General features: G+C 29.6%; 1 protein-coding gene across 5 annotated transcripts in view; it reads left to right on the top strand.

Moving 5' to 3' along the window:
* Positions 1-21,182, top strand: part of LOC142317318 (transmembrane ascorbate-dependent reductase CYB561) — a 185,175-nt gene that overhangs the window by 151,332 nt on the left and 12,661 nt on the right. For all 5 annotated transcript variants that reach the window (XM_075353760.1, XM_075353761.1, XM_075353759.1 and 2 more), the window contains 2 exons: positions 11,887-12,096; positions 17,021-17,223. In XM_075353760.1, the coding sequence (XP_075209875.1) occupies positions 11,887-12,096; positions 17,021-17,223 (413 nt within the window). The remainder of the gene's footprint in view (positions 1-11,886; positions 12,097-17,020; positions 17,224-21,182) is intronic.

The following is a 21,182-nucleotide window of genomic DNA, read 5'->3' as shown; positions in this document are numbered from 1 at the left end:
TCTAACATTTTTTCATATTTTTTTTGATATTATTGAATTATTTATTGTAAAAATATTTTTACAATCAGAGGTTAGCAATTAATTATTAATAAATCAATTTATTTAAATTAAAAAAAAAAGAAGAGATTAAGTCGGATTTGAACTGATGTGCCTTCGCCTTGTAAGACCAAATATATCATTAATTAAGATTTCATTTGGCTCTAACTCTGGAATCTATGAAAATAAATACTACTTATGATATATCGTTGAAAAGCTCTCAATGAGGGCTATTGCAGTTAAAAAAATATCCAAAATCCAATCTTTTTTGGATTTTGAGCTTTTTTGCACACTTTTGGTCCACTCGATTGCAATCAAAAGGGAAGGTGCACAATTAGATGCTGTGACTGTCATAAATCCAAAATTTCAACATTCTACGGCTAATAGTTTTTTAGTTATGCAAAATACATACATTAAACATACATGTGTACAGACATCATGCCAAAACTAGTCAAAATGGATTCAGGGATGGTCAAAATGGATATTTCCATTGAAATCTGAAAACCAAAATTTTTCAACATTACAGTAAACATACTGTTTTTGCTAGAAGAAAAGTGGAATTCCTGAAACAAAGCAAAAAAATTCCAAGGAAAGTTGTTTCAAATATTATTTTGTCTGACTAAATATTTTTGATAAAATAAACTCTGAGCATGTAAATTAAAAATGATCAGAAAAGAGACATTAATTAAGTACTGGAAAGCAAGTATCAAAATCGACATTTTAACAAGGGATGTCAACTGGTATAAATATATTCCAAGTAACAGTTAAAACTTACAATTATATAAAATGCTATGCCTGATAAAATTAAGTTCATTTTGCAAATATTGTTAAACCAGGTTGCCAATCGTAAGTAATCTTTTTCAAGAAAAAAAGACAAATTCTGAAAATGGGAAATCATGATAATGGGCACAATTAAAATTCATAATTCTTCTTCAGTTCTGAATGAAGAATGGCAACTTATAAATCATTAGTTATTACTTTAATTTAAATAAAATAGATAGTTGTTTGATGTAAAAAATACGTCACTCTCCTACTTATCAAACTAATAAAATCTAGCAGCTTTCTTTTGAGGGTGGTAGCATCTCTTTCACCCGGAGGTCCTGGGTTCAAATCCCGACAGGCAATACATTTTTCACACATAATACAAAATATTCATCTCATCCTCTGCAGAATGAATTGCTTGACTGCGGACCCAGAGGTAAAAAAAATAACAAAAAGTTTTCTTTTGTAGGAGCCCCAAGAAATGATAAACTTTTGAAGAAAATATATATAAGCAACAATGTAATATTTATTTATAATGATGTAATCATAATGAATAACATACGCATAATATTATTTAATCTAACGTTATTATGATTGTGGTATTGGCTGTTAGTTGGAGAATATTTAACAAAAGTCCAGCTTTTCTAGATAATAAATAGACTTTGACATTTATTCTGACAAAACTAACACTTAAATGTGGTCTTTTGATAAACTTTTTTTGTTAATTTACATGCTTGTCGCAAATCAGTTTTTAACAGCTGATTTGATACATGTGTACTCTGGTGGTTGGGATTCAATTAACCACACATCTCAGGAACGGCTGGGCTGAGTCTGTACAAGACTACACCTCATTTACAAGTCATACACATCATCCTTGTCTCATTGGGCTGTGGGGAGGCTGCTTACTGTTAAATAGATTGCAATGCACAGATTAGGAAAATAAAAATATAAAATTTCATGGTTCATTTTAACAGAAATATTTAATCAGACAAGCTTAGTATTTTATTAAGTTGTATGGTAAATGAAACGGTTACCATTTTGCTTTAAGGGCAAAACAGATATCTCAGGTCTTGAGACATCCTCAGCATGGATCTAGAAATTAGATTTACACTTACAGAACTGGAAATATAAAAGAGATCAAGATTAAAGAAAAGGGGTCTATATTAAGATCTATATTAAAAACAAGCAACATCACTTGAAGGACCACTCCTCCAAGCAGCAGGCTAATCTAACCACATTCCCTTAGAAAATCATGCAAAGTTTATCTAAGATAGGAACACTACTTTAAAATTTAACTTATTTAAAAATTTTTAATAACCTGCTTAAATGTTACTTAAGTTGCAGCACACTAACTATCCAAAATTAAAGGGCCATCACAAAACTGACACAGGTTTGATACAGGAACACCCTGAATCATATGTGAAATTATGTAGCATGTGGATACACAACTGTACTATAGATAATTTGGCAAGACCCTATATCCTTCCCCCACAAAAGAGATAGGGTAGGCAGAAATACTACCACAGATATTGTGCTCATAGAACACGATCATTATTTTTTTACAATAAATAATTCAATAATAACAATAAAAAAATATGAAAAAATGTTAGAAGTTATTAATGAAATAAAATGTTATGTGCTGTTCATTTTAAAAAATGTTTATATGTAATTGAATAGACGTACAAGGAAGTCATGTAGTATCCATATCAGAATTTTTTTATTAGGGGATGGATGTATTTTAGCAAAAAATTTAAAACATTCAAAATTGAAGAAAAAAATGAAATAATTTTAATATTACTTTTTAAAATTTTAACTAGGGATTCTACTATATTCATATTAAAAGATTTTTTTTATGCAAGAATTTTAAATAATTTAAATAATTTGAAACAATTTTTACACAAAACCGGTTGTTCTTTTTCTTTTTTCCTTTTGATTAATGATTCCATTGTGGCAGTAGTTAAGACCGGGCAACCAGAAGAACATCTGATAATTCAGATTATATAAAAATATTTTATGCACTTTTCAAGCAATAGTTTTTTTATTTTTGTTTCAGAAATTTTTGTGATGTTAAATTAGTCTTCTCTTGATATTATTTCTTTTTTACCAGCTTTAGAGTAAGCTTTATTATATATAATTGTTTTTTGTTCTACTTCCCAACTTGATTTACAACATCCTTAATTACTAGTAAATTATTCTCATCTGACCTACTAGTTTAATTTTTCTCATTTAACAAGCTTACTTAGTTAGTTATTTTAATTTCTTGTGAATTATTATTTATAACAAAAGGAATGTCTGATTGTAAAAAAAAACACAATTCCACTTATCTTTTTCTTGTAGCTCAGCATTTTGAAGTACGTTAAGTCAAGAATACTAAAATTTAGTTGGGTATTGTTTGAGTGGTTTAACTTATAGCAGATTGGAATTCAGGAATAACTTTATTTGTGCATGTTTTTTAGATTATTAAAAAAAAAAAAAAATTCATAAAATGTTACTAACCTCCTTCCCAACAACATATTAATACACTTTTACATGGCAAAAACAATGCAATTCATACAAAGCTTCCATTTTGTAGTGAAAATATTTTTTGTCACAATAAATCCAAATTCTTCCTTAATTATTAATGATAAAATCTTAGCTCTTACTTGTTAAGTCATTCCTCTGGATTTTTTTATCACTTAAGGTGCAGATTTCCCACCTAGTGGATAGCTTTTTTTATATGAGGAGTTTTTTAAGTCTTTCTAAATGTAAAATAAATGTTAAAAAAATAATTGTCCAAAAAAGTAAATATATTTAAATGAATAAAAATAATACTTTTATTATACTCTAATTTTTATTTTTTTAGAGTTACTACCAATGAAAATTAAAATGAATTTTATTAATGATTTCTTGACACGAAGAAATTTTTTAGTAACTGATAACACTGATAGACAAAAAAAATTTTTTTAATTTTTCTCCAAGTATGATACCATTTCTTGAATTACTTTTTTGCGTACATTACAGATCTGTAAATACAATTTTTCTATCACCCTTAGTTTTAAATAAATTAAGGGAAAATATAGTTAAAATCTATAAAATTTATTATTTTGCATGGCCATACCGGTGTTAGAATGATTTCGCTGGCGGTTTTCTTTTATAAATAGCCTCAGGCAAATCCTGAATTAATGTCCAACAGTAATCGGCTAACATGTTAATATTCCATTTCCCTTTATAGCAGTTTTCCATCACCGAACTGTCATGGTGGAAACGTTCACAGTGTTCGTCACTTACATCAAGGTTGTCCAGGAAAAAATCCAGATGTGAGTGGAGGAAATGTATTTTCAAAGACATATTACATCCCATAGCTATGTATGAAAGAAGTTGATCAACAGTATCGTGTTAATTGTTGGATTTTTGTTTGCCGAGAAAATTTCTGCAAATGTCTTCAAATGAAGTCCAAACTGCACTAAATACATCATCTTTGACCATCTCTCTCATTTGAGGACCAATAAATATTCCTTCTTTAATTTTTCTTTCACTTACATTCAGAAATTTCTGCGTGTTGTATAAAAATCCAGGATCATTCTTCTTCATGGCTTTTACAAAATGTTTCATTAATCCTAGCTTGATATGGTGAGGGGGTAAAAATGTGTTTTTGGGTTCAAATAAGAGCTAGTCATGATAAATATTTTTCCCATTTGGAGTTGTCTCATTTCTTCCACTCTTTGGTAACATAATGTTTATCCCTAGCTCGGCTGTCTCATTCACAAAGAACACATGTTTTTTAGTATAGCCTAACTGCATGCCTAACATAATAGCTATAACTTTCAAATCACCACATATGTGTCAACTATGTTTTTTATAATTTATTTTTTCAAGAATATCTTTCATCACATCATATGTCTCTTTCAAATTAATACCATACGCGATTGGTATCGAAGGATATTTGTTACCATTGTGTAGTAGAACCACTTTTAAACCATACTTGGATGAATCTATGAAAAAGCACAAGTCCTCAGATTTATGAACTTGTCCTAAGTGCAACATAAGCTCATCAATATTTGTGTAATAAACCAAATTATTTTCATCAATAAAGAACTGAGAAAGTTCTTTATATCGGCTTCAAAAGCCCAAAATTTTTGTATATTTTAAGTAAATTCTAACCTCGTAGTTTTGATCTTTACAGTTCAGCTTGATTTTTTGATAAATTTAAATCCCTAACCAAGCCATTTAATTCACCTTGTGTTATAAGATGTGGTTTATTGAAAGATAATTCAAAATCAAAATCATTATTGTCTTCTTCAGTACTGTGATTCTTCATCGCTGCTTTCGAAACGGACATTCACAGATGGCTCAGGAACTGAAATAATTTCACTGTGAGGTACAGGCTTGATTGCAAATTATAATGAAGGATATTTTACAGTATGTTAGATTTTTTAGAAATTCCAGACACACTTGTTAAACAAAACTAACAATCGGTTGTATGATCCTTTGGTTCAAGCCAAACCATAGGTACATATGTCATAAATGTTGTTGGGTTTGGTAAGGTTGGAGTTTTGTGGTGATGCTTGTGAATTATGGTCGATCCAGCAGCCGGGAAATTGTTCATTTAGGAAATAGCGCACTCAAAGAACAAAATGAGCTGGATCCCTGTCTTGTTGCATCTATGCACGATCCAATTTACCTTTCTCTTAAAGTTATATCAACCAACTTTCCAATATTTGCAAGTAAGAATCACATTCATGTACTCGTCAAAAAAAAAAATAGTTTAAGTATTGCATGTCATTCCTGCTCATATAATGTGTTATGAATTCCTTTCTGACTTTCATACAAATTGAGGATTCTCCTTAACCCAGAAAACCACATTCCTGTTGCATAAATTGCGACAAAATTACAGATTCATCAGAAAACAACAACTGTGTGAGACAACCCACTTGGATATTATGCTAATAAAGGATGGCAAGCTGCAAACATGCTGTTCCCCGTCTATAATTCATTCACAAAAGTTAGTCGATGATTTCATATCATGCCTTAGAGACTGTTCAAGCGAGAATCTGTGATGGCAGTACATATTTGGAATCGCATTTTTTTTTTTTTTTTACTATATGGAGACTGTCTTTAACACTGCCGGAAGGAAATGCATATGTTTCCCTATCAAGCATTGTTGTTTTATAAGGCATTTTTGTTAAAAAAAATTCATGAAATGTATTCATTATTTATCATTTTGTTGCCCCATGTGTCATAACCGCTCCTCAATTCTGTAATCGCATTTGCTCACACCAGCCATGGTTTTGCAACTAAAAGAAGAGAGTGAGTTTCCTATGTGATCTTGAAAGCAGGGGTTACCAACTGCAGCAGAGAAATTATTTTTTTAGGAAAAAAATACCGCACAACTTTCAAAACGGTAACATGTTAATTGCAAGGAGGGGTGACTTCTCAGATGTGTTGTAGATATTAGGTCAATCTTCATAACAACAAACTGAAAAAATTGCAAACAGAAATTAATTATTAGATTGGTCCAGTTTGTCATTGGAAAGGTAATATATTTACAATAACAAATAAATTGCATGCTTCGACGAATGAAAAAGTAATTTTTTCACCATTTGACAGGAAGGATCAAGGGAAACTGTGGAAAAATCTTTGATCAAAGCAATATTATGAAGCACAAAATTAATAAAGAATTATAATTGCAGTATAGAAATATCAGAATTTTTAATCAATTACAAAATTAATCTACATGATTTATATTTACTGACACCAAACAAAAATCTAACAGCACATTTTTGTAGCGTGAATCATAATTTTTTGTTTAAAAAATCTTTCATCATATGTTTTATGTGTTATTTGGATGAAACGTACCGTGGGATGACTAGAGAAATTAATCAAAAATACAATAAAAATTCATCAAAATTTGGGTATTTGATCATGATAAAGCTTGAACATGTATATTTAAAAAATAAGTCTTTTTGTATATGTACATTGGATTAATTGAAATTATTTTCCTTATTTTGAAGCCTGTTAAATAAAATTTACAAATATGATTAAATTGGTTTTTGTTGTATTTTTATTTATTTATTTTCTAAGCAATATGTCTAAGAATTTAATATTTATTATTATTTCGTTACTATATGTAATACAGTGGAAATATCAACCACAAAAAAATGAGTAGGTATTACCACATAAAAATATGGTATTTTGTTTTATTAAAATATTTTAAATACTTCAAATTCCATCCTTCTTGTTGCATTATTTGGTGTGGGGGTTTGAGATCTAGAGTAGTGGGAGTATAACAAGCGATCAATAAAAACCCCTCCCGAGTTCCTTATACACAGCTTCATTCTGCTACTGCTCAGCTAGTAGGTAAAGAGCCCCTCATTTTGTGTATACCTGAAAAGTGATTAAATATTGTTGTATTAGCTATAATATGCATATAAACCTTTTTACTAAAGTAATCATGTATGTATATCTATGAGTTAAACTAAAGTCATACTGTATTATTATTATCTAAACATTTTTAATTGTAATATTCAATGACATGATTTATTTATAACAACCTGTTGAGTGATGTATACTGAAAACATATAATTTAAATCATTATAATTTTATTATTTTTTTAATTATGAATATCACAATTTTTAAATTATTAGTGGTGTAGCATTATTAACATTTGCATCTCAGTGGGCTTTATAAATTTTTACCTTCTTTTACATTACATCAATTTATAATTTACATAAATATTTTATTTTCTTAAAATTCTTTAATGATTATGTTTGTTAATTTTGTATATATGCAAATTCACTAATTATTATTATTATTATTATTATTATTATTATAAGATATTAGTTCATTTAGTTCCATATGTTTCTACTGTATTTTGTACCTATTTGATGTAACTGCAATAATTCTAGTTTTTTATTTATTATTTGTTTATATATATATTTGTATGTGTGTGTGTGTGAGTTTGTTAATGCATGAAGACTTTAAAAACAAAATATGGGAATAGTTAAAAAAACTTAGTTTTTAATGAAAAAAAAAAATTAAAATACAATAATATAATTGTGTGCACTATCATGTAAAAATTTCTTTAATATTCTTTTTAAAATATATATTCTTTAAATTATTTAATTTTTTTTAATTTACTCTCTACATTCTCTTCTAAATTATTCTTTTGATGGATTTTATGTATTTAGTCCTGAAATAAATATTTTAAACAGGCAGTATATATTGTATGAGTCATGTCACATCAAGTTGAACATTTTGTAGGAATAATGGCAAACATTTAAAAGTTTACATAAATGAAAAATTGACAATTTTTAATTTACTTAAAATATTTATCTGCAGGATTTATATTTATGGGTACCATAAATATAAACTCATATAAACTCAGAGTAGTCTCATTGCATTAACAAAATGATAAGCATTTTTCTAGGGGACACTGAAGATTGCTGACTGATGATTGTCGAAAAAGGTTTTTCAAAATCCATGTTGAAAAGTATTTTTTGAGAATTTTTCAATTTTCATTAAGTACAGTGTACTATACAGAATATAAATAACAAAAGTTAATATTTAAAGTAGTTTGTGTAGCGTATACCTCTCAGGTGATGAGCCTTACTGATAATAATAATAAATTGGCGCAAAATACAGTAGAAACATATGGAACTAAATGAACTAATATCTTATAATAATAATGAGTGAATTTGCATATTTACAAAATTAACAAACATAATCATTAAAGATTTTTAAGAAAATAAATGTTTATATAAATTATAAATTGATGTAATTTAAAAGAAGGTAAAAATTTATAAAGCCCACTGAGATGCAAATGTTAATTTTTGTGGTCTTTTCTACCACTTTGAAAAGAAAATAATTATGAAAAAATGTTATGTATGTAATATTCTACTTAATATCACCTAATCTTATTGAAAAAAAATCATAAAAATTAAAAATATGTTTGACCGTAACTCTATCACTAGCACTTATAAATAGACAAATTGCCTGAAGGTTTATTTAGAGCACAACTTCATCATTTCCTTCTGTTAAATATTTATTATTATGCTCACCACTTTTTTAAGCCTTAGAAATGTTATATGTTACTATTAAATTATAGAATTGTTATTTCATAAATTAATAATTTATGAGGTCATTAACCATTATTTCAGCGAGAGGCTCTTCATTGGCAAGTTTGTGATTGTATTTTCTGCTACTTCCAAAACTTAATTTTTTTGGAGTTTTTTTTTATTTATGTTGTCTCAGTTATTTAATAAATATTCTCTTTAGTAGATAAAAAATGCAGAATTATTTTCCAATGTTTAACGAATAATTTTTTGTTGTTTTTTGGCAAAACTTATGAATGAGATTTTTTTTCATTTTTGTAAATATTTAAAATAATTATATTGTTTTTAACTTCAACAACTAACAGAATTAAAAAAAAAAACAACAAACCTGTTTGGTTACTTTTATGAAAAGTTAAGTAATTGTGAATCACTGTGATGAAATATAAATTCTTATTTTTCATGATTTGATGTTGCAGGGTTTGCCCTAGTAAATTATTCATGAACATAACTAACAAATAGATTAAGATAGCAATACATAACAATACAGTAATAGCAATACATAAATAAATACAATTGTACCACAGTGATTGCCAGAATTCCATATCACTGCATTTCATATTTAGCATTGTTTTAATAATCATTATGTGAATTTTAAAACCACGTAAATTAGTTTAATAAGATGTCCCATAAAGCAGTTTTGTATTTGTTATAACAAAATGAGTTCTCATAGTTTTATCATTTACTACAGTAATTTTTTTTAATAATTAAGTGCTTACACCATGTCATTTTACCGTGGAAGCCATCAACAATAATTATCCAAAGATAATTATTTGTGAAATTGTGACCTCTAGAGAATTTACTGCTTAACCCATTAAATGAAACATAAAGCACGTTATTAAAGAGATTCGATTCATTGCTAATAGAATTAAAAAAATGGAAATACTGATTATCATTTACTGGGATTTTTAGTCAATGGCAAAATAATCTTACTCAATTACCAGTATCTTAAGCACTGTTTCCAGAAGCACTGGACATCACTGATGATTGTCAAAAATAATCCTAATATATTATTTTTTTAAATATTAATTTTTTTTTACTATTGTACTTGTATATACAATAAGTGTCCCACTATTTAATATTTTTAAACTGGTGTGTTCAAAGAAAAATTCTTCGGGGTGGCTTCATTTTCACTTGCCACCATTTTGAAATGAAAAATTGTTATACAGAAATCATTCCATCTAATATATACCATGAAATCTTACTAAAAACAGTAACAAGAAACCTTATTAAAATTTTTAATAAAAATAAAACATTGTATTTGGCTGTAACTGTGTCACAAATACAGCCAAATTTATTTATGAAATGAGATTCCAAAATGTTGAGCTGAAACAGACCTGTCCCAAAAACAACTTTGGAATTTATTTTAAGAATTAAACTCTGAACTTTTAGTTTAGCAATCAAAAACTCCCAATTAAGCCTACTATGATAGTTTTTAAACATTGTTTCTTGTTATGAAGCAGAATCGTTGCCAGTTTTAGAGAAGGTAGATTTGCCCTTTAATATTATTATTTTTCTGAGTATGAGGCATATTCAGTAAAGTAAGGACCGTCGGCTATTTTTAAATATTAGCGGGTCTGAACACAGTTTCACGCATGCAGAGTCATCTATCGGTTATTTACGAAACCACTGCAGATATTGTTTTGATTCTGTAATCGTTTGCCTGCCGGTGAAGGCAGACGGCAATGTCCGCGACAATCATTTCTCCCGCCACTTATGAAGTGCGCGCTGTGATTTGATTTTTGTGTGGAAAACGATCTTCAGCTGCTGAAATTCATCGTGAGTTGTGCCTAGTGAGTGGACCTACAGTAATGAATGAAGGAAAGGTTAGACAATAGTGTCAAGACTTTAAAAATGGCCGCACAAATGTGCATGACGAAGAGCGAAGTGGTAGGCTTAGTATTGAAACGGGCGAAATCGTTGAACAAGTGAATCTAAAACTGCAATGTGATTGGCGATTGACGGTTAGTGCTCTGGCTGATGAATTTCCGCATGTTGGATGCATCTCTTATCTACACGACTGTCACAGAAAAGCTCGGATATCACAAATTGTGTGTAAGATGGCTACCGGAAATGCTCTGCGACCAACACAAAGAGCAAAAAATGTGTAGTGGACGAGCGTTTTTGGACCGCTATAGACAAGATGGAGATGTTTTTTTTTCCCACAATGTTACGGGCGACGAGACGTGGATATCCTACACCAACGCAGAATCGAAACAACAGTCAGTTCAGTGGCGCCGTTCAAGTTCCCCAAAAACCGAAAAAGTTTAAGCAATCTCCATACTCGAGTCGAAAAATGTTGGCTACCGTAGTTTGGTACGAAAAGGCCGTCAAATTGGTAGATTTCATGGAACGTAGATCAACAATTACAGCCGACGTGTACGCGAAATATTCACCTAACAAACTGCGATCCAAAATCGACGACGCGGGAAACTGTCATCCGGCTTATTCCTCCTTCACGACAACACGGTCCTCGCACCACTGCCTTAACCAAGAAGAAGATTCAAAATTTTCGTTGGGAACTTTTTAACCACCCTCCATATAGTGGCCCAACTTTGCACCTGGCGACTGCTTCCTCTTTTTGAATTTGAAAAAGTGGCTGGTGGACAACAGTTTGAAAAAGAGAGGAATTCAAGACTGCTATTGTCAACTGGTTCAGTTCCCAGGCAGCGAACTTCTATGCAGAGGGGTTAAAGAAACTGGTTCAAAAAATGATTACAAAAAGTGCTTAGAACTGAATGGTGATTATGTGGAAAAGTGAAGTAGATATGTAGTAAACTAAAACTACTGTAAGTAAAAACCTTTTCTCACAAGTTAATTTTTTTTAATGATCTAACGCTCTCTTGCTTTATGAATATGCCTCGTACATTCATCTGTTACTGAAAAGGTTAGTTCTCAAGCTGACTGGTAAATATTACTTTAGATTATACTGAAATGTCATCAGTTTTATGTTTTATCTTGTAAATCTATAAAAATGTATAATTTCTTTTTATATTTTTAGATAAAACATTCATGGAGACTCAAGAAGATCTGAGAGGATTTAATGTCCTCTTCACAGTGACTCAAATTGTTGGTGGCTTGCTGTGTGTACTGGTTCTAATATGGTCTATTGTATATAGAGGAGGTTTTGGGTGGAGTGCAAATCCTCCATTACAATTTAATTGGCATCCTCTATTAATGACTATTGGGATGGTTTACCTCTTTGCAAATTGTAAGTTGTAGAAATAAATCTGAATATTTGTAGTTTTTTTTACTGTGTTTATATGTATATGTTATGTTTTTGAGTACTTAGCATTCAGATTGTTATCGTTTTGTCTGATTGGTATACCCGTTTCATAAATCACTTTTGCAGGAGCATCAATGAAGATCCTTCCTGTTTTCATGTCAATACTTTTTATTATATCTTTGTATGCCTTTCTCTGATCATTAAACTTGCCCTCATTGCTAGCATTGGGCAGTTCATCAGTGTCATACATCATCTCTTTCAAATACTTGTGATTGGCTGTGGGAGTCACAGCAAATTCTCTTTCCTGTGGAATTTCTGAAAGTAAGGACTGGCTATTCTGCTGGGGAGGATTGCCAGTCATGGGCACTACTGTGTTTTTAATAGACACCAGACCCTTGTAGATGGTCGTTACATCCACCTGCCCCATCCAATCCTCTATACTCTCTCACCACATACCTCTTACCATCCTCTGACAGGCTACCTTAGTTTTTTGCTGGAGAACAAATGAATCTGCCACCTGAAAAAACAGCAAAATAATGGTACACAACTCATAATTCATGTGAGGAGAGTCAGGTATAGAGCAGCCTTTTTTAATGTCTGGACCCAGTGGATATTGTCCTCCAATGATCCTGAGCTTTGAAATCCAATTGGAATGGAGGTGCTGTCCATAGATTGTTAAAAATCAGAGGGATCATTTAAACCTTGCCCAGAACTTAGTCTTTATTCATCCCTGGATTACCTTCTTACTCATTTTTGGAAGTAAAACACATCTAGCCAGCCAAGATACACCACAAGCTCTGTGATTGAACAGCTACCTACATATGTTATAAGAAATATCTGCACAGAAATTGTACAAGTTGCCACAATTTTTTTTTTATTTATTATTTTTAAGGATAAAAGTTGACCAATATTTTATTTGTAATTGAAATCTGTTTGAAGCTCTTAGAAGATTTGCTATTCAAATCTTTACTTTAATATTCATTAGTGGCCTTTCTTATAAAAGTATGCAAAGTCTGATGCACAACCTCAATCAGATAGGAAGAAATTTTGTCTTAATTTCACGTTTAATGCTTTTCATTTTGGAATTTATAAAATCATTTAATCGATAATTATTTATTACCTATTCAGAGATAATTTAGGGTTTTACCCCTTTCCAATCCCTTGAAGGTTAACCAGAATAAATTATGCTTAATTTTTCTATTAATGTTATCATAAATTACTTTCAAATTCCATTTTATAGGTATTAAAATTCTATTATTGAGTAGAGCTAGTATATAATTATATATATATTATTTCTCTAGAAAGGGGTATATCAACTTATTGATTTACACATCTCTCAGTCTTTTTATGACTGTGATGCTTGTAAAAGATCTGATGTACAAGTGGTATTAATCAAAATTGTTAACTGAAAGTAGTGATTGTCATTATACAGTCTGTTCATGAGTTGTTTAGGGCAATATTGTACGCATTTTAGTTGTCTTATCATATTGATATGCAACATATGTATTTGACTTTGTGTAGAAAGCAACAGAAGGTTACTTCATTCTTCCTTCTCCTAAGTAATCCTAGAATGGATATTTGTTATTCATAAGAATGGCTATGCAATTTTTTATAGTGGCCTATAATTATTGTGGTCATGAACTTTACATATGTTCAGATATCAAGCTGAGGACTTTCGCTCACTCGCTCATCTACTTATTCATGTAGATTTAGTAAATATTGGTTGCAGTTTAATAATTCAATATTTATTTTATGAACACATAATTTTTCTTTGAATACTACGTCAAAATCTCTTATGTGCAATGTTTGATACTGTACATCCTTTGCCTAACATGCTTTATAGGATCAGTTTAGATTCAGTCTGTATCGTACTTCTTTATTGTCAAGAAAAAAATCTGTTGATTACTTTCCATTACTACAGCAAAAAATCCTTTTCTTTATATTAGGTCCTGTAAGACCTTAATTATATTTTTCATCAGTAGTCTATTTCCCCAATTTTTGCTTCTTTATTTAACTATTGTTACATAAAATTTCCCTGTTTGTAAGTTTGGTTTTTATAATCCAGAACAAATCTTGGACAAATTATTTTGCCAGTTTAATACAGAATATCTGCTCAGATTTATTTTAATAACTAAGGTACTAGCTGTGTGGTTTTCATTAGTATTCAAATCACACATTTTTTGTCTATAATGTGCCTCTTAAACCATATATTTTATTGGTTATTTTCACTTAGTTTTATTCTCTTCTAATTTTTGGTATTTTGGAAATTTTTCTTTTGTTTAATCTATGCTTTAAAAAGAATTGACCTTTAGCACCTAGGGTGTTGGAAAGTCTGTGCAAAAAATTTTTTATTGTCCTGCATCTATGCTACTGCATGAAGCAAATTTCAGATACATTCATAATTTTGTTGTTGGCAGTCATTTGAGTAAATCAAGTATAGTGATATGTGAAAAATCATAAATCTTGATTTCATCATGCAGAATTTCTGTCATACAAAGAGGTTTTTATGTTGTACTAAGTGGTGAGACCACCATTCTAAGGCATGCTAAGCAACTCTGTGAAATTTTCTTCAATTTCACATTTCATTCATTTTTGGGTTACAATTTCCTGAGGCGTGTCAGGTGATCAAATACTATCATCATATTATGCAAAAACTGAACGGCATACCAAACATGGTCCACCAAGTATTTATTGGGTCATTGTAACAGCGTGCCAGTGGAAGATTGGAAAATTTGCCCCCACTCTTCTACTAAATGTTCATCTTATCAGGATGAAATATGTAAATCAAACAGCTGAACTGTAGTAGGAGACTAAGAAAGTTCTTTTGCTAGACTTTTATATTACTGGTGCTGATGTACTGTATTATCACTTTACTCTTCCATTTTCCTTTATCCCAGAGACCTATTAACTTATTTTGAGATAAATTATTTTGCTATACATTCTACCTTCATTTTTTGGACAATCAATTTGTTTACGTTCAGTACTAAAACATCCTTGAGTTTAATGGTGTCACTGTCATTAATCTGAACTTTTTGTGGTATTTAACAGTGGTTGTAAAGATATGCGGAAAATTTATTTTCATCTATCTGTACAAAAGGTTTTTTTAGTAAGATTGTATTGTTAAAAAAACATTGTTATTAGTATTTTTATACATTGAATTCATTTTTCTTATGATAATACTCATGCTTGGATAATGGTTAGTTTTTTTTTCTTTGGAGAGTTAAAAACCTAACTTATCTTTATCATGGGAAACCTTGCAAGTTCACATTTATACCCATGGAACCAGTAATGCTGAAAAAGTGATCAAGGTTAAAGAAAAATAATATGTGCTGAGAAAAGACTATCTAATCATCAGATTAGATCAGGATTACATCATGTCCAGGGCCCTAGATAGTTAGATTAATTACCATTTTAAGACAAGCATTATTTCTGGATATTATCACTGGTTAAGCAATATGTTGCAGATCAATTCTTATTTAACCTTCAATTAAATCCATTTGTATTATGTAATGTGTTTCCATATTATAGAGTTAAAGCAAATTATGTAAAACATTGATTCACAACAGAAAGAAGTATTTGCTGCTTCACTGTCTGTTGCAGTCTTTCTTCTGGGTAGATACACTCAGAACATCTGGTTTTAAAAGCTCCAGACAGAGTCGCTTTATCTAAGAGTAATGATGTTCACTATACAGCCGATCCCAGTGAATATATAGGAAATCATCTACTACTGTTGTCTTAATTGCCCTCAAAAGCGCCAATAATATTCACTGGATAAAACCACTAAACAGCTGTTAACTGTGTGATTTGCATAGAAACATTCCAATAACGATGTTTGATAGAAGGCAAAAATGAAAGAAATTGATGTTTATCAGAATTAATGAATGTTTCCTAAAACATAAAAGGAAGAATTATTGTGGGCACCTATTTAGAGATGTTCTTCCAGCAGAGAATATGGACATTGATGAACTCAGCAATGATAATGATGTCAATGTCTAAGCTTAAAATTAGGGAAATTGATGGAAGGTCACTGGGTTTTCATATATATTTAAAAATAAAGGAGGAATGAAAGATAATAGGTAGCTTGTAGTGGACACATGAAACTGATGAACCTTCATGAAATTATTCAACAAGAGTTACAACAGAAGCATAAATACTTAGTGATGAATAGCTACGTAGCAACACTTGTCTAGCATTAGACAAAAGAAAAATCTGGCTACTGGATAAGATGATAAAATGCATATCTTACATACAACCTATTTGTACCACAATAAGGTCTTAAGGAATAGCAGCAACCTGGAAATGGGAGAGTGTGAAATAAGGTAATACCAACAGCTGAAGTCATCTTTAATAAACTGGTGTCTTTAAATCACTAGTTAAATATTGTTGGTGTAATTTTTTTATGATTAATTCACCATATAAGTCCCCATGTTTGTGGATGGGCATATGATAATGGAGGTATTTGTAACATATGAATATGCTTCCAGTCAGTCATACTTGACGAATTGAACCAACAACCTTCTAAATGAAAGGTAAAGTCACTTTCACCTCATCAGGGAGGTTGCTGTTTTTACTGCATATTTGTAACATGTATTCATTATTTACTGTAATAGCATATAAATTATAGTATTTAAAATTTATAGAGTAATAAAAAAAAATTCCTTCTTCACAGATATAGAAGTACATATTATATAGGAATTGTATTTTATTATCAAATCGATTGGTTTGGATATAATTACATATGAAAAGTTTTATTATTCTAGAAGTAATGAATGCAGTATTACTTTGGACTACATTGATTTAATAATTTTATTTAAAATTTAGTAAATAATTTGTTAGTACCTTAGTATTTATATTAAATATTTTATTTTGTATAATGCATTTATTTATTTACTTTTTTTCTTCATTTTAGCTATTATGATATATCGATCTCTGAGGAACAAGCGTAAGAAACAGTTAAAATTGCTTCATGCTGGTATACATACAGTTATTGTTTTATTTATCCTTATTGCACAGATTGCCGTTATATCATTTCATAATGCTTTAGATATCCCTAACTTCTACTCTCTTCACAGCTGGGTTGGCATTATTACAATGCTTATATTTTTTGCACAGGTAATATATTTTTTTAAATAAATAATTTATTATTATTTTAATTATAAATTTTAAAACTGTTCGTATGGAACAAAACTTTGTTACGTTATTTTGGTTGTATAAAAATGAAATTCAATCAAGTTTATTCACTGGTTCATCTATTTCATTGTATTTACTTCTTTACTGAATTTTCACACAAAAAAATTTGTAGAACTGCTTTATAAGTTCAAAAATTTCTTGCTTATTTTAACTTCATGAACTACACTTTAAATGAAATACTTACATAACATTATCATAACACTTATGAAAACTATGCTTTTTAAATGGTATTTTCCTTAAAAGAGTTATTTAGCGTAGTTAGTTATTTGGCGTATTAGAATAGAGTGCAAGGTAGCTACAAAAAATTCCCAGAATGTTTATACAATACATTTAATTTATTTTCTACATGTTTCTTTTGATGATCCTAAGGTATGCAGTGAATTGGAAATGATAATGTCATGCTTTGTGTATTATCTCACCGCCCAGATACTGCATTACGACACTTTTGTCTAACAATAAAATATTTTTTGACCAGTTTTTTCCAGATTCTTGGTCAGAAACACTGGTGATTCCTGTAATGAAATCTGATAAAAATAAATCATGAGCTTCAAATTATCACCTTATCTCCTTGACCAGTACCCTGTTGATGGAATGAATGGTAAATCTAGCACGATACCTTGAGAGAAATGCCCTAATTGCTCTCAAGCAACACAACATTTTTCAAGGTAGATTATCGATTGATCTTGCAGTTGACCTGGAATCTGTTATCCAAAACATTCTACTTCGAAAAATACATCAGTCAATGGCCAATGCCTGACTGCTGTATTTTTCTGTATATAAAAGGCACAGTCTGGAAGAGAGGGATCCTACATGCACTGCAAGAATGGGGGTAAACAAGGGAATCTCTTTGCATTCATCAAAGGTTTCCTCAGTAGTCACTCCTTTTGAGTTCGGATTAGAATGACAGAACCCAACAATTTCACTGTAGAAAGTGAAATTGGGTGACTTAGGGAATTGGGTACTTTCTGAGTGTTACTTTCTTACACTTTCTAAGTGTTACTTTCTTTATTTGCAGTAGCTGTAATTGCTGTTGTAATTGCTTTAGTCTTTGTTAGTATCATAAAAAGTACAGTAATCCAGTTATCTTACAAGAAAAATTTTTATAATATTGTAAATACCATGAATCCTGATGCTACTGTTTATACAGACAGCTTGAAACACGATAATTCCGTTGGTTGTGCTTTTGTGGTTGGCAATAGAATATACCGTTTGTCTTTCCCAGCATCCCCAGTATTTTCATCACAGAGCTGTATGCTATTAACAAAGCCTTAAATAACTCACTCTTATTATTTGAGATGATATTTATTGTAGAAGCATTGCTACCATTATTTGTAAGGGCGTTAACAAACCTTCATTATACAAACTGTATGCATTAGAACATTTTATAGCATATTTGCTTTAAAGTAGTTAACTAGTCCAGGTATCCTCTTTTGAACCCATAATTAGAAACTTCCTTCTGACAGAAGTTCATATTAATATTGATATCATGTTGATATTGATGTTATCAGCATTTTAGTGAAAATTTTCTTTCAAAGGAGTTTCAAGTGAGGAAAAATGTATAACTCAGTTGGTGCTAAATCAGGAAGTATGGTGGATGCTCCAGCTATCTACATTATGCTATGCAAAGTATTTCTTGAATAGTATAGATGAAAATGCTCTCAACATTTTTGCTATAAGAGATTTTTATGAACTCCAAATACAAAATTATGTCTTTTAGTATATAATCTTGCTAATTTTTTTAATTTATAGTCTGTGTAAGCATACACTGAAATGATTAGTTATAGTATATGTAATACCTGAAGGCCGGTCCATAGTATGCTGTGGCATCCTCTCCACTACTCTTAACATCACTCAGCGACTTCTCCTCACACCAGCAGCCAAAGTAGTGTATTCCAAAAGTCATATAATTAATTGGCGATGACTTGCACCATATCTAACTACGACGTTACTATTATAGGAATAAAATATGTTCTGCTAATTTATTACAAATAAAACTACTTATGCCTAATATTTTATTCAACATGTATATAAAGTAATTTATTTCTTGAAATTATATGTTTTTTTAACTAAAATTTTGCTATAAATAAACAGTTACAATGATGTAATATAAAAGAATATGAAATGAGTTGTTTATTTATTATAGGGTATAATGTTATATTAATTTTTATTACAGCTGTAATTTTGATTACATATGAATTTATTACGATATTAATTTTTCTTTGAATTACCTATTCGAAAAAACTAATATTCTTTTGAGCTTCGTAGGCCAACAGAACTAAAAAATATTAAATTGTGCAACAAATACATAAATAAATAAAGTGTTAAAGAAACAAAAGAATTATAATAACTCATACAATCATTATTAAATTTATTATAAAAAAATTACAAATGTTACAGATGTTCATAAGGTATTAAGTTCATACTATAATAAATGTAAGATTAATTTAATTAATTAATTAAAATTCATACTACATTTTAATTAATTCATACTATATTTTATAAGTGTAAAACATAAAACATTTCATACAAAATAATTTATGTAGTAGCTCAAATGAATTAATTAATACTGGAAAGTAAATAAATAATAGATGAAATAAATAATTAATAAATTCAATTAAATAAATAATAGCAAAAAGTAAATGAACATGATAGAATAAGCAATAATAACAAATTTTAAATAATTATAAATACAAGTTATTTTTGTGTTGACCAGTAGCACGTGTTCTGTATACTGGGTTATACGAGTGGGAAAGAGACAGCTTGTAGGGAGGACCAGCCTTTAGATTTCACATACACTATAGTAGAAGTTTATATTGTACTTTTACTTTTTACATTAAATTTTATTTAAAGTAATCAATCAAATAACTTTCTTTGGCTGCAGAAAAAGGCAATTTTGAATAAAAAGAAGTCTTCAAACTTAAAACTTCTAAAACCAGTCATCATGGTGTATTTTATTTTACAGCTTTCACAATCGTTCAAGTTACAAATTTTATGCAGAAAGTCTTATTACATGATATTTCACTGGTTGCACTACTTTACGTAAAATTATTTAAAAAGGAATAACTTGCAAGATCATATTTTAAAAATTGAATCAGTTGTATTGTAATAATATAAATTTATTTCTGAATCAGAAAACTGTGCATGGCTTTGTTATTTAATTAAAAAACTTATTTTTATTTATAAATCATAACCACTATATCAGTTTTACTGGAAAAGTTTGTAGATGGAATAAAGAAGTAGATAGTGGTTAAAAGAGGTTAAAGAAGTATAAGTGGTTAACAATAGATAAAATTGTGGCAGTACTTTGGGATCTTAATATAATCAAAAGATTTCCTATAAACATAAGCTCAAAAACACCTTATTTCCAAGTTTCAGTTAGTGAAATATTTTGCCTTGATTTTTGCTTCAAGTAAAATGAATTATACCAAAATTCTTATGCCCAACTAAAAATATAAATTTGATGGTTTTATATGTTTTTTAACCTAAAACTAGTTTCCAGGAAATTTTTATGGGCCCCAAAAATTGAGGTTTAAAAAGACTTTAAGGTTTGCCTTAAATTAACTTTGTTAAATTGCCATTAAACAAATACGAATTTATAACAAAACTTGTAGAGTATTGTATTAATTAGAAGATTTGTTTGGATTACATTGTGAAAGATTTGGGCAATGATTTTTAGCTATTTTTAAAAGATTTCGCAGTTTTTATATGATTGTGAATGGTATGGCTTCACTAGCATTCCACGGTAATTCTTAAATTAAACCTAATATTTCAGTCTGTACCCATTAGCATGTTAGCTCTTTATCTCAGTTTATGGTTGTTTTTTCTGTTTGAGTTTCATAGCATTTTACACATTAGTTGTTTGTTGTATGTTTACTTGAAAT

Source organism: Lycorma delicatula, chromosome 1 (assembly GCF_047948215.1).
Source record: "Lycorma delicatula isolate Av1 chromosome 1, ASM4794821v1, whole genome shotgun sequence".
NCBI lineage: Eukaryota > Metazoa > Arthropoda > Insecta > Hemiptera > Fulgoridae > Lycorma > Lycorma delicatula.
This window is presented reverse-complemented; position numbering and strand designations above follow the sequence as displayed.